This window comes from Bombus flavifrons, chromosome 2 (assembly GCF_040668555.2).
Source record: "Bombus flavifrons isolate JBK064 chromosome 2, iyBomFlav1_principal, whole genome shotgun sequence".
In the NCBI taxonomy this organism is placed as follows: Eukaryota; Metazoa; Arthropoda; class Insecta; order Hymenoptera; family Apidae; genus Bombus; species Bombus flavifrons.
In genome coordinates this window covers 11,926,247-11,941,564 of record NC_138443.1, presented here as the reverse complement: position 1 = coordinate 11,941,564, position 15,318 = coordinate 11,926,247, and the positions used below count along the sequence as shown (strand labels likewise).

The window sequence follows — 15,318 nt, the reverse complement described above, 5'->3', positions numbered from 1 at the left end:
CGTCCTCACCTACGCAACCCGTCGTAGTACACTAGAGCGAGAGAATTTTCACCTGCTCAAATAGAGCCCGGCCTCGTCGAGTTAGCCGTGTCATTGTGTTTGCATTATTATGTTAATCACAACGAAGACGGTAACAATGCGTCAACCTCGATTTAGGAAGCGACTCGAAAAAACATATAGCTGAGCAAATATTAACTAAGCAAATCGTTAGTTTGCTCCTCGGTGACTGGCCACCTCTATTCCCCTCTTGCATGTGAAGGAAACGAACAGAGGAGAAGACCTTTTTTATGTCGGGCTCTGTGTGTGTATACGTGATGAGCACGACGATCTCTCGCGGTTTTGCCGAGACACGAAGCCGCAACTTGCAAATTGAGCATACCTATTTACGGCGTCACAAGTGTTCTAGCAAACGACCTCGTGATAGCTAATTCGCGGGGGACGTCACGGGATTTTCGACACTGCCGATTCAACGTGTGAATCTTTGTTCGACGCGAGACTTTACCACTTTACCGATAAATATTTGACCACAACTTACGAGTTGTCTACGGATGGTCCTGGTTCCTCGAATTGATTATGTATCGGCGAACGTCGATTTCTTTTTTGATACACGGTATTTTAAGAGGAAATGGTGACAAATGTTTAATTCGCGCAGGAAGAGTCGATTCTGTGACTCGATTAACTGGTCACGGTAGTCGTCCACTAAGTGGAAGATCGAACGATAGATAGCTCTATTTGGAAACTTTGTTTTATCCAATCTTCTTTTTGTGATAGTTTAAATTATACCTATTCACAGGATACAACATCGTCGAGCTATAATTTAGCTCGATCTTCGCAAAAGAGTTTTAATGGTGACAAATTGAACAGCCTACAGGGATTTGCAAAGAATAAAAAGATTTTCAAAACACGAACCACGAAGTTACCGGATAATCGCCTAAGGTCATTCCAGTAAACGTTACTTGAAAGAATGCTAATGTCTTTAATTCCAACTCACAAGATAACGGATTATTATACACATATATTTCAGTGGTTAGCTTCCTCCCATGAAGAGATTAGGAAATTCTTCTAAATTTCACAACGAACGTTTCGAGTACATTATTCAACACAATGCAGCAACCATACAAATCTACAACAAAAACTCTGCTATCAACGCGAAAATCACCTCTCATCCAAGCAACAAGCAAAAACAACAGACTCCCTAGCAAGAGCCTGTAGCGGAGTCGTACTGTGTGAAATCAATCGACTCCGTTGGACCTATTCTTGGAGACGCGAACAAAGCCTCGATAGGAACATATTCGGCCGGGAAATAGCGGCACGCGATAAGCACGGCTCGCTCGAAAGGCGAGAGCGTGCTCGATCGAGGACGCTCGTGGCACTAATAACGTTAGCGTAGCACCGCTCGAGTAGTGGCATCGAGGAGCGGCCGAGTGCTTGGCGTAGACCACTCGTCCGAGCAACCCCCAACGTGCACGGAAGCCGCGACTCGACTCTGCCAGTTCCCATCGCCCACGATGCCAGTCATTCGTTCCGGTCCCTTCCACTTACTCCTTTCCCCTCTCAGGCCGACCTGTAACGCAATTACGATTGTTGTTTGAATGAACAATCAAGCGCCCTCGAGGCGCGCGCTCCCAATCATTCAATTTCTGTTCAATCGACTTGGAGCGTCGCCTGGGCCACCCCTTTGCGCCACGACGTCGTCTATCCTTGTCACGAACCGAGAATCGTGGAATAACTCGGTCGAAGGACAAGGATGTGACATTACGAAGGTTTGGCTTGGCTATTAAGGGCGAACGGTGAAGAAACGAAGGACAGGGAAGAGAAAAGTCAACGTGGTTATTGTTGCCAGCTGACAAAGAGGTCGCGTTCGTTCTGCTCTCCTTATTCACTGCCACTGACAGGGCACGCATTACCCCGAGAAAAGAAGCTAATAACAGTCGGTTGGAACAGCCGTCTGTTTATCGGATACCTGCTTCGACGTGCGCCCCGTAGAAGTTGAACAGCGTAGTGCGGAGGACAGCGTCGTTTTCGGCGCATGGAATCCGGCCCGCGCGGCTTTCTTCGCGCGGACACGCGTGCACCCGGACACGCCTCGTGAAACCCGGTTATTAGTTCCCCGCGGGAGGGCTGTCCCCCTTCTCTGATTCTTTCCACCTCTCGTGGACGGGTGCCACCGCTTGGAGACGAGGGGTCGTTCACGCGGACAACCGGCCTCCTGTTACTTCACTCGTGACGTCATTCAGCGACGATGAATTTCACTGTACCGTGGAATTTGATCGGTATCCGGCTTAGCTCGTTCACAACGAACCCGTGTATACCCGCGTGAAACGCCACGAAAAACGCTTTCTAATTGGAAAGCTGGATTTCGTGACACCGAACGATGGGATCCAACGATAGCTACTTGATATTTGCATTTGCTGCTTTGTATTTGAGAAGATGAAACGCCAGTGTGGTTCTCGACGATGACGAAGATGAGTTTGCGTCTCCGTTTACGTGTATTTAAGTTTTATGGAAGCATTATCGATAATCCACAATAATCTACGTACGTAACTCTTGGACTATTCGTTAATGTGGAAAATCCTGAACGTACATCTTTCTGAAGTGGGAGGTATCTTCAAGATCTTCAGGTGAATTATTTTATTTCTTTAAATGGTACTATGTATTTGCGATTAGCAAATCATTTGTGGACGTACATACGAAGGGATGGTTTTTTGAGTACTTTGCTTTTCTTTGAATCATTGGTCGATAGCATGTAAAAGTTCTACAGCTCAGTACCATAAAGACCTATTAATGAAAAGGATGTTCGCATTGGAGATCTGAAAAAATTAATAATGGTGGGAAATATTTCTGAAAAGATGGTGTATTGATAAATTCAAGGACTGTCATTACCTTTTACAAGGAACGCTCATTACTTTTGCTCGTTAATGATTTTATTATAGGATTTGTATAGATCATATGTTATTAACAAATAGTGGCATTTAATAACAAAAGGGCAGTGAATACAACACAGATGTAGTATAGGACTAACTTTAGCCGTGGTCACGAGAAACATATGAAGATCGTTCTTTTGTTGACGGTGAACATGAATCTTACACGGATTTTCCAAGTGTTATGTCGAAATATCTGTTTCTATCGCTGACTGGAATTCCTTTCTATTTATGTACAAACTCTTTCATAATCCATGAAGAAAAATTTTCTACACGATTCGATGAATAATGCTGAATAAAAAGTACCATACATCTAAATGTACCCGAAAGAAACCACCAATCAATGAGACGCTATAATAAAGTAGCAAGTATTTCAAGTATTTCAATTCTCAAATTATCAATCATGCGGATACAACTTTTCTAAAAAGGCCTTTTCTAAGAACTTTCGAAATATTAACCGTTTCATATTTAACATCATTCTCTTCTATCATCGATTGATGCAATATACTTTGATTCTCTCATTATAAAATACATACTTTGTATTTCATAATTTTTATTAAATAAAGCACTTTCTCGGTTTCACACGTGAACTCTCTAAAGCAACATTCGATACCTAACGGTACATATAATAATAACACCGACGCTAATAATACCGATCGATCGTTCGATAGTTTCAACGTACACAATCATTGACAATAAACTAATCATCCGAATCATTGGCACTAATCCCCACCGTAGAAACGGTTAGTCGAACGAGTACCGTAGCTTGGATAATATTCATCAGGGACCGTAACACTGAAAAAAAGGCATCGCGCGCGGCCTTTTGCCGAGGCCTGAAATATGACCCGTGCAAGGATTGCCTGCGAATTACGGTGATCGTCCAGTCGCGATATATTGCTGAGAGGCCAGCGGGAAGGCTGAGGAAGCGTTAATGCAAACGAATAGTCGTAGATCGTGCGAAAAGTCTCGCGGGTCGTTATCGTTCACCTATTCGACGATTGATGTGGATTTCGGTTAACGTTTCTGACGTTTACGATCCGACTGAAATTGCCATGTGAAACCAGTTCTGATAGCAAATATCTGAATTCAGTCAGGAGACACATAAACAGAGAGTATTTATTAGCGACACGTAAAGCAATCACTGTCTAGAGGAAATGTTTCATCACACCGAGCAGTTCATGATTCCTTGATGGGGGAAGGTTCTTCGGTGTCCCCCTTTGATTTTGATCTACTTTCGTAGAATGTTAGTTGTGTCACTCGCTGTTTGTAGGGTAGGGATGGATTTAGATGTGGAAATGGGAAGGTGCCTCGATCATTTGCATCGTATCTGTTTGTGGTGTGACGGAGTTAGTGATAGTTCCAACGGGATTTTTATTTTATTGGGATTTATTTATGTAATACTTAGATTTATTGTGGAACGATATTTGCTTTCAAATCTCAATGACCATCGATCGCTTGATTTCCAAAGCTCCAATTCTCTTCCTCTTTGCCATGGTAGAACCTGTAAACAAGCTTGCAAATCGCAAGTATCTCAACTAAGAAGAGGTTATCCAAACTCTACGGTCCCACGACCGAGACATAGGCGTTATCGACAGAAAAAAGATGCGAGCGCGCTTTTTCCGCGCGGCGTAACAGGCCAATTATCGTGTTAACACGAGCACGAGTGCAGCGCGTCGATTCGAGGCAAAGTAAGTACAAATACCGGTGTAACTTACTTAGTTAAGTCGGTGCTGGTGCCGTGCTCGGATCTAGAAGACAGGGAGACAGCCGCCCAATGAAACACTGTGGATGTGGATGAACAAAGAGAGAAACACTACACGAAGAACGGAAGGAGAGAGAAAGCGTGGAAGAAACAGGTGAAGGAGAGGGAAGGGGTAGCCAGGGAGAGCCAGCAGAAGAGAGTCACAAGAGCTTGTGAGAGACGAACGAAGTCGCTTGGAAGAGGTAAGAGGGCCGCGTGATTCGGACGCGAGGAAGAGAGATCCGACGAGAAAAAGAGAGGACAGAGGGAAGCAGGATCAGTGGAAGGAGGGGGAGGGGAGTGGAACGGGTGAACGGGTGAACGGCCTGCCGCGTCCTTGCGAACCACCTGACCACACCGGCCGTGCCGCCACCACTCGGCCTCTCCAGCATCCTTCCAGCGGCTCGGACTCGCCTTCCAACCGGCAAACAGCTCGCCTACCGGGCTCCTACCTGACCGATCGCCTGCCTCGCTCCGGTCCCGATTCGCTTCCTCCCGACCGATTGTTCCTGAATCTTCGAACCGCTACTCCTTTTCTCAGCCCGAGCAAATACATTCTTTAATCAGCTGTTCGTCTGCTGCCGCCGCTACCGCCGCCGCGCCACTCAGCGTGCCGCTCGTTCTGCGGACCAATTGCATGGATCGCTCCTCTCGTGAACGTTCGTTCAGACGGTCGTTTTCGAAACTCGGTGGTTTGATCGAGTTTGTGAAGAGAATTCGGAGCTTTTATTTCATGGAACCTTATTGGAAGTAAGAGGTTCTTGATATTGACGAGGACGATTTGCTTTTATGGTAGGTTTATAGTGAAAACAAATGGAAGGATTCCGTGGAAAAGTAGTACAAGTAATGGGAATCCACGTCCCTGATTCCGCTATGAAACATCTGCATTGTGTACAAGAGTCACAACAATTTTATTACCGTGTTATCTAGGAGCGCCAAGGAACTTATTGTGTCTCCAACATCCTGCTTTTAGATTGAAATTTATTCTCCAATATACAGCTATACAATGTCCTTTCACGTCCACACATTTCTATTTCTTTCAAACAAACGATACATCCGATTTTATACGATCCATATATTTCGTATCGACTCTCTCGAACATTCTTAATTTATCCAATGAAATTCTGAACGATAGGCCAACTAGAGGAGCTTTGTTACAAGACTTCGGCGAATGTTTCAAACTGGAAACAAGGCTGTTTCTGGGACATCAACCTGTGATGCATATGGTTCCACTAGAAGGTACTGTTCGCAGCAAGGTACTGTTCATAGCAAGATTTCGCGAAGTGTAATGTCACCGGCGCGTTTCGCCCACGCTCAGGAACTACAATAGGAGTAACAATGATGCTATAAATTGCTGTGTGTGTTCTTCGCGCGGTCTAGAAATCGGAGCACACCTAAATTCCTGGGTTAGCGAGCCAATCTGTTTGCCCGTAAATAATGGCGCTTTGTCTAAGCGTTCGCGGTTGCGTTATCCCGGCCATCTGGACACCGGTAACGACCGTTTCGACTGATAACGTTTGTTGCTGACGAAAAGCAAAGAGAAAACAAGGGAGGAGGAAAAATGTTCGCGAGACACGAGGCTAGAAATTTCCTGCGACTCCATCGAGAAGGAACAAGAAACAACGAAACACTGGTCTATTACGTTTGACCAGATCCAAAAATGGCTGGGTAGGTTGCTGGTCGCACGCTTCCTTATTTCTTAAGGACACCCACGCGTTATTAGCATATTAATGCAATAGCGAAAACTCGAGGTGACCCGGTGTTTCTGGAAGACCTAAATGGCAAAGAACGTTCCTTTCGCGTGGTGTGGATGATGAAAAGAAGAGAAAGAAAGAGGTAGCCGTCTGATTTTGATGCGCCATTACGCTAGGCGTTATCCGGGAATTACAACTTCCTTCTTGTTGCACCGCGCTGGACGGCCAATAAACGCGCGATTGCTGTGCACCAAAAAAGCCGCGGCCTCCGTGAAATATGCTCAGAAAATATGATTCTTCCTGCTGGTAATGGCGCGAACGTTACATTTATCAGGAAATAAGATTCGCCGTACGGTTCTCGAGCAATACGCGGAGAAGAAGAAACGAGAAGGCGGTGCATTATCGTCGGTGCATTCGCAATCGTGCCTCCAACTACCATTACCGCCGTGAGCTTCTGTCGGCGACCCAGCGCCACCGACTCCCATGTCCGACGATTTGCGCGTAATACAAGCCGAGTTTACGTATTTTTCTGTTCGGCCGCGGTATACGGCTCGCTCCCGAACCCTATCCCCCTTTCTCTGTTACCTCGAACGGAGCTAATGTTCCAACATCACTTTCTTCGCCGGTCGAAAGTGGCCATTTAGCGCTTTTATGACCGCCTCGTACTGCCACCAGGTGTCGCGCTTCTATGATCATCGATATATCGACTGCCCTATTAACGTAGTTGTACTGACTGCATTCCGAAGATGCAACGAGAATTGTCCGCGGTCCGATGCGATGTTCCTGTTGCAGGTTGTGTTGCATCGACGCGCTTTAATCGGATGTCTTAATCGTGAGCTGAAATACTGGCGAGTTCGAGTTCAAACATAAGGAAGGGAAATGTAGTGTATTAATAAATATACGTAATTCGTAGTAGTATTTAATACGAACAACGTCAGATCTAAATTAAAGTGACAGGCATCTTAAATAACGAGCATAAATCGACTACATGCATATGCATATCATTCATATTTGTATCCTAAGGTATATGATAGAGCGTCGTACTGTTGTAGCTTAAAAGATATGAACACTGGAATTTATTTGACGGAACAAGCTCAAATTTAATAGACGATTATACGTTACAAACTATGTATCGTGCAAAACGTACAAGCATTTTCGATAGTAAAACAGGCCTTTTAACGCGAGACCAATGCTCCGCCACTTGGGCTGTTTGTTTTTCTACAAATCGCAGGTATGCGGTGCTCGCTGACTAGGCAGAAGTTACAGAAGGATCCCCAAGGCTAATGATCCATCATCTCCTTATTTCCAAGTCCGAAGTGGCTACTTAACGACTTTACGGCTCCCTGCTAGCCAGGAACGCCCACGTGCCACAGGTACCCCGGTCGTCTCGACTGCGAATTGATCGGTCGCTCTTTTAATAGAGCGAATCACCACTGCCAGATCGTCGTAGTGGTCGCACGGAAACATGGGAACGCTCAGTTAGGAACGTCGTAGTCGGGACGTGGTTAATGCGCCTCGTATTTCATTGGAAAGTTTCCGTGAAATTCGATGTACGGTGAATCTTGCAAGATATGGAGCGTTTCAGTGATGAACGAATTTCTTGGCCGATTGTTTCAATTAAATTTTACTCACGAAGTACTATTTCAGAATCACTCATAGAAATTAATGAAATCAATCAGCATTTTGTATTCGATATCTCTCTCTTGTCCTACTACCTTCTAGACTTAACTAAAACTCGAATCAAATATCTTGTTAGCATACAATTAAATACAATTAAATTTCTATTTCTTACAGCGATTGCGGGTAGTCAGATTCGGAGTAGATATATTTACACTATCAGAAGTAGCCTTGTCTCTCTCTCTCTCTCTCTCTCTCTCTCTCTCTCTCTCTAACCAGTGTATTTAAATACCAAAAGAAATGAACAGCGTATATAAATACTTTCTGCATCTCCTTCGGCTGTTTTTTCAAAAAGTCTCTCCCCAAAAAACAACCTCGTCCGCATCTCGACAAAGAATCAGCATTCACCCATTACCATCCGTTTCATCCCGCCTAGTTCGTTTCTTAACAAAAGAGGGAAGAAAAGAAGGAATCCCCCGGCAGTGTGACACAAGTTAGAGAGAAGCACCTGCTGTCGGGGCATCGAGTTCCCATTCTCGTCAGCGGGCACTTTCGTCGGGGCGATCAGTCTCGTCGAGCGATTCGGGAGATTTCGGTCGGCCGTAAATTACGGAAACGGAGAAGAATGTTTAGCGGACATTATATTTCCTCGGGACGGTTCATTTAACATCGTTGGATTCCTCGCGGCGGGAGGAATGCCGAGATTTCGAGTCGAAAACCACCTCGCGGCGTCCGATAGTCGGTCGCGCGCGCGCTCCAGACCAGCACAGGACGAGCAGAAGAAAAAGACAGTGACGTAGTGCCCACCTTCGGTGGAATCTCGTGTCATCTACCAGGTACTTCTCTCCTACTACCTCTGAATCATCGTCCTTTGTCTTCGCACAGGATCCTTCGTATCTGTCGGTCGCGACCGCGGGCCAAGACTCCACCGACCTCCATGCAAATCCTACGCGTTCGTCGCTGTGTCGCTGCGTTATCAATTATCGGAAGGTTGGATAATGGAGTCCTACGGGGACACGTTAGTAACGGTTTCTTTTCTTTTTATTGGAGACGATGGCGAGGCTTGGAACCTTTAATTTGTGAAACGTTTGGCGAGGTTTGTTTCTTTCGTTTTTTACCAAGTAAGTTTGCAGGGAGTGGATTCTTTTGGATTCGAACTTTTTAGAGCGGTTAAGTGTGAGATACGTTTGATGTAGTAGAAGTGTTAGTGATGTTGATACGCTATAGAAATTTGATGGATGTTTCCTTACAATTTTCGTCGTATCGTACGAAGTAAGAGAGAAGACAAATTTTGTTCTAAATACTTATTTATGAAAGTGAAAGGGATGGTTATGATCTTAATCTATTTATAAAACTATCTGTACTAATATGGCGTTAATACTTCTTTACGTAACGATACTTGATTAAAAACAACTATGAATGAGCGTACTACGATTTACGCCAAGCTAAATCCCGTTTCTACTCAAACATGTCTGATCCACCGCAAAATATGTACTCGCTTTGATAACCCTTATCAGCTTCCAAGATATCATAGCAAGAAGGTGTATATATAGTCTACAGCCTACGAAAAACATCTTAATTTTGCAACAATTATAACAATCAGTTTCGAGCGATAAACCTGCGTATCTATTACTTGATATTATACACAGTGACTCACTGAAACAAACTATATTCGTAAAATGATTAGAAATAGGGAAGAATGAATAAATGACAAAGCAAACTGAAATCAAATTTTGGAATTTACTAAATTATTTCTGTGTTTAAACACTATTTAACCCGTGAATTATATTTCTTTTCGTAACATAATGTGACAAGCTTTCTTTTCATATTCTGTTCTTCGTGTTCAAGACATTCAACAACGCGTATAGAAACACATTGTATAGGTACACACCTAGATTCTTCTTTACAAATTCACGAATCGTTCCGTCCAACCATAACGTTAAACCGTCTATCACGAATTACTAATAAAACGATTTTCTTCTGCCCGCAGAACGGTGTGCTTCCTGATGTTCGCCGTAATTGTTCGACGGTGGATGGGGTCGTCACGGCCATAAAGCCGATCAGCTGGAAGGAGATTCGAAGCCGGTGAGTCGAGCACCAGCACCTGCTTATTGCGCTTGTTCATTCAGGATGGGCCTGCGTCGAGGCGCCGAGCTCTCTATTCACCTTGAAAAGGCGCGAACGCGTCCCTCGATCCGTGTAAATGCCGTCGTATCGCGATAAACCGAATGAATCAGGATTCTTTGTAACTTGGAGTGAAAAAATTCCCTTCGATCGGAGCTATCCACCAAAGAATCCTCCGTTAAATCATTCGTTCTTTTACAAAATCCATAATTAAATATTCGAGTGGATAGCTCCGCCTATTCTGACAAATCGAGATTTTACATATTTTTATTTCCATTTTTTATCTTATGCTTGTACTATTTCTCGAGTCGAGGTCGCGTTTCCGCGACAACGCGGAACGGCATCACGCGTTTGATCTAGCTCGATCCTATTCGTAACGATTCATATTACAAATCCATTTTAAGCGGAAGTTCGGATGGCGAACTATGTGGTGATTTTTCCACTTGATATGCTCGCTCTATGTCTACATTGGCAAAAGGTGAACCGCTGTGAAAAATGGACGAGGTCGCTTGCGGCCGCGTACGAACATGGCGGGGCACGCGCGGACAATTACAGCCGGCCGGACACGATTTTACAATAACTCAATTCATTTCCGAGCGTACGTAAGAACGGGCTGACAAAAAAGCGCGGCTGGATATAGTTATTGCGGCTGTGGTGCACACGTGAACAGGTCAGTCCGGTCGAGCGGCGGAACGACGCCGGGAGGGGGGAGAGGACAGGGATCGAGACAAGGGGACAGAAGGAAAGGTAAAAACGTAGACGGAGAGCGACCAGTGGAATCAGGTGGAAATGAAAGAGAGCAGGATAGATACAGAAAGAATTCTCTCGCGAGTACCACGAGCAACCTGAGCGACAAAGATCACTGTAAAGTCGGTTAAAAATAATACAGAGAATGAAAGGAGACCGCTGAAGATGACGACAAGGAACGAGGAGACGTTCGAGTGAGATTTTCTATAAACGTAGAATACATATTGATGTGAACGTGACAGTCGAAGATCGTTTAGAAATGTGCTTCTTTGATACGTCGTAGCACAGTACAATTTCGTTTGTATGAATTTCATTTACTGGAACGAAATCTTACTTAACGTCTAACTGCTACCCTTTGAAACTACTTATCTGAACGCGAGCTTCTATTATGTGAACGAATCTTATTATATTCTCCTATTATACGAACTGCGACAATTATAGAAATTATTTTAAACTCTCTCTAGAGATTCTTATAAATAAAGTTCTACTATACAAACATCTTGTACCGATATGTCATTTCTGTGTGTAACACTGTGTCCAACTGAAAATGTCTATATATGTAGATGCGTATGTATGTACGTTTAACGCTTATAGGAAATCCTACTTTTAGAATAATCCCACAGTGCAGCGCAGTGTGTTTGCAAAAGAGTCGATATCTAATCGGCAAAATGCTCGTCGAAAAGTAAACCCGAGAAACAGGGTGGAGCACAGGCATGCACCTCTCGTCTCGTTTCGTCGTCTCGACGTTTTCGTTGGCGCGCTCGCTGTACTCCCAAGCGTATGGGACAGTACAGCGTACACGGCTTCTACGCACGAGACAGATCCTCTTCGCGGGAATACCTGACAGTACTTGCTTCGTTCCTTTCGTTTGTTTCGTTCGGTGGTTGGTTCGGTGGACCCAGTTCGCGCGTCTACGTTTACATACTCGCGCCGTCGTCGCGTACGCGCGCAGCGTACTGCGCTCTCACACGCACGCGCACGCACACCATATTCCGTGTACACCAGTTCACTGGTATTGTATAATGCAGCCATTGATAGCCGTCCTCTCTTTCACGCACGCGATCTGTTGCAGTCGCTGCAACCCGTGTCCGGTGACAGCGTCCAGTGTCCAGTCTCCCTCCCGGTGAGTGTCCACAAGATTTATTTTCCCATGCGATATACGGGGTGACACCGCGAAAAGTGGACCTGATTCGTCGATTACAGCGAAAAATCACTCGCTATCTTTCTGTTATCATCGTAGTTACAATTGCAACAATATACGTATTAATGAACGCAGTCTTTATCCGTTTCAAGATCTTGTGTTTTACGTGTACTTTATAAACAAGAAACACGCATTCACGTGACGATACATACCATACGCGTGTACGAGTGCATTCGTGTTTGCGTATTCTATGTGTACACCAAAGAAGACGCATAGAAGTTAAAGAGAACGCTTGCTGCGCACCTTTCGCCGATCGGCGAACGCATCGTCCGTATGGATCTCATCGGGTACGTAGTCCGTTCGATCGCTCGAATCGATGTCTGAGCGTGTTGCATCGTGTCGCAAACGTTCAGTGGAGACGTCGTCGATCGCGGCGAAGAGGGCTCTGGATCGCGGCCGTAGCTCTCGGATACCTTTTCCGCCATTAATTGCGACCGCGTCACGTTTTATCGTTATTTTCTCGATCTCGATCTCGATCCACGCCGGATTGCTTTCCAGCCTCGTCTCTCCGAGGAGGCTGCTGCGGTACTTAACGAGCAGATCGCTTTCAGTCGGGACGCGAGCCGCGATCAATTTACAAGCGCTTCGAGATCGTACGAAGTTAGCCGATCTCGGTCTCTGATTCCAGAAAGATTTCGAATGCCTGGCTCGAATCGAGTGGATTTTCGTCGATCTAAAATCGATCTTACGTCTGAGCTCCATTTATTAGTCGTGCGAAATATTCGCGAATGTTCTCTAATATAAATTAGCTTCGGTGAAGACGCGATGTGTAAACGAATAAAAAAAATTGCGAAGGATTGTGGGCGTTTGGGAACGTTTAGAGTAATATTGCTATACCAAAGAAAATTTATTCTTCATTTATTTCGTACACGTTCGATCAATTTTTTTTATTAGTTGAATCAGCGACGAATGTCTGCGATCACTTTCGCTTTCTCCAACTACATATGCGTAGCGCAAATACTCAACAAATGTTTATTATCATTTGCTAGCGCGTTTAATAGATAATCAGTTCTAGACGCGATGCGACATCGTCATGATTCATATTGCTAATGATAAAACGCGTATTGTCGTAGAAAATATAGATTCGATGAATCGTCCAGCGTCTACGCTGTGAAATCGTAACAGTGTTGTCTTGTTTGTCTGCGTCGAGTCTTGGTTAGTGGACCGATCGCCCTCTCGCGCGGAACACCCGTTGCGTCGCGAGCTTCGCGAATGCGAAACCACGATTCGACAAAATTGCGTAAAGGGAATCGAATTACGCCTGTTCGCGAAGCCCGCAAGATTCGCCCGTTAGGGGAGAATTATCTCAGCTACGGCCACGATTTACGCGTTCTCCGAACCGGTGACTCGTGTCTGTCTGAAGCGTGGCTGCGAATAATGTGATTTTGTTCCCTCGTTCAATGTTAAACTGCGTTCTTCTACTTTAATAGAATTTCTCGATACTCGATTCTTGGTACGTTTCTTTGATTTTTGCAATTTGTTTATGCTTCCTTTATTTTAATATGTAGTGGTGTTATTCGTGTTTCATTGACTTCGTCTTTCTTGTTCTCTTGTCCGAGCTTGTTTGATGTTTGTTGTCTTTTGTTACGCCTTATTGCATTTGTGTTGTTTTCAATTGTATTACATAATTAATTTAAATCACTCTTAAGAAACGATTTCATTGCACGATTATTTAAAGAATAACAATTATTAAAGAGGCATTGGAATCTTTCAGACATCTATAACTGTTTGAAAAAAACTCATGTACACAAACTGTATTAAACTTTCACCACAAAAAGACTCGACATTACAATTTGACCGAACGTCCTTCGATTCCATGACAAGTTCCCAATATTTACCCGAGCTCCTAATCTCCGCAAATTTCACCGGTGGATTATGTGTCCGCAAAATGAAAGCAAACATCTGCGAGATAATTGTACAACCACCTTCAAATTCCAAGATCCAATTACACGCACATACAACTCATCGCGCCTCGGCATTTCCCTCCACAATCGATATCGACCGATCGGGATCAAAAAAAAAAAAAGAAGAATCTAAACATTACATCACTATTTCCAAAGAGGAGTCCTATTGAAATCGCACGTCTCTTTCCACGATCGAAACGTAAAGAACGAGTATTATCTAAAAGCAGATAGCGTGGCCATGAAGAAATCCGCGAACGCATCCCTGACACACGTAATCGACGATTTCCAAAAACCGAGAAAAACTATCGTCAAACTCGTGACTCTATTAGCGCCTCTACTTTGTTTGCTTCGAAGAATATTGTACGATGTGTTACCGAAGAGAAACAAGAAGCTACACTGTTTATCCTTTCAATTCGATCGTATGCTGCCCCACCTACCGGAAGTGGAGGAATGGTGATGTAACGCAAAGCGAAGGAACAGTTTGCACGGGGCTATCGTTTCGAATCGAACGTCGTTGTATTCGTAAAGATATTGACACGTTACGCTACCAACGGGACAGCGCGAGCAAATAACGCGCGGATAAGCTGCGATCCTCGCCTTCGCGCTCGCCTGTCAATAAACCGCGTATCGTTAGCGATAAAACGCGCCGCGAGAACGTGGAACGGTTTAGCGATTTTCGACGGTGGGAAAAGTTCGTACCCTTAATCTTATCTTTGCGCAAACAATCGAACGATGTTCCGCGACCGGTTACTGGTTCCCGTTGCCCGAGCCGCGTTCCATCGATTTCTTTAGAAGGAATCACGCCAGGCAATGAGCGAAAGAGTAGGTTGAAGAGACGAGGAGTTAAATTCGGAGCAAATGGCGAGGAATTGGCGTCGGGGATCCGACGACGCCGTGAAAATTGTGACAAAAGCCTTTGGTTATTTTTTACCGCGCCCGCCACTCGTAATTCTTTTCGATTCGCGGATCTCTTTGAATATTACGGCTCTTTCGCATTGGGAAAGGGGAACAGGTGCGTAATCCTCTGTTTAACACTTTGCTCTCTGTTTTATGGTTTTTTGAGGAATGATAGGGTAATTTCGAATTTACCCCAGTCATTGTAATATCGTAAGTTTGATACGAAGTTAACCTTTGAAAATCAACTTCTTTAGAAACAATGAATTTCGCGTTCAACTTTAATTTTGGCAGCCGATGGAAATTTGAAAGTTATATGGCTATATATAATATTTGAATGATATAGCAATTCTAATTAAAATTCTACTTGAATTATTAGAAATACAATTAGGAATTTCACTTAATCAAACGTTTGAATCTATTTACAAGTACAACTTGTTTATTTACGTATTTCTTTTCGAAGCACTCGCGAAAT

At 44.3% G+C, this 15,318-nt stretch overlaps 1 protein-coding gene across 8 annotated transcripts in view; it reads left to right on the top strand.

Moving 5' to 3' along the window:
- The window catches only part of Sox102F (transcription factor Sox102F), a 236,849-nt gene that overhangs the window by 82,015 nt on the left and 139,516 nt on the right, over nucleotides 1-15,318 (top strand). For 4 of the 8 annotated variants that reach the window (XM_069131588.1, XM_069131584.1, XM_069131590.1 and 1 more), the window contains exon 2: nucleotides 9,964-10,058. Coding sequence is in view for 5 of the 8 variants with exons in the window: in XM_069131584.1 (XP_068987685.1) it covers nucleotides 9,964-10,058 (95 nt within the window). In the remaining 3 variants the exon portion in view is untranslated. Of the gene's footprint in view, nucleotides 1-9,963; nucleotides 10,059-11,916; nucleotides 11,968-12,223; nucleotides 12,333-15,318 lie in introns of those variants that run through there. The other 4 variants (XM_069131592.1, XM_069131582.1, XM_069131583.1 and 1 more) reach the window with 2 other exon arrangements.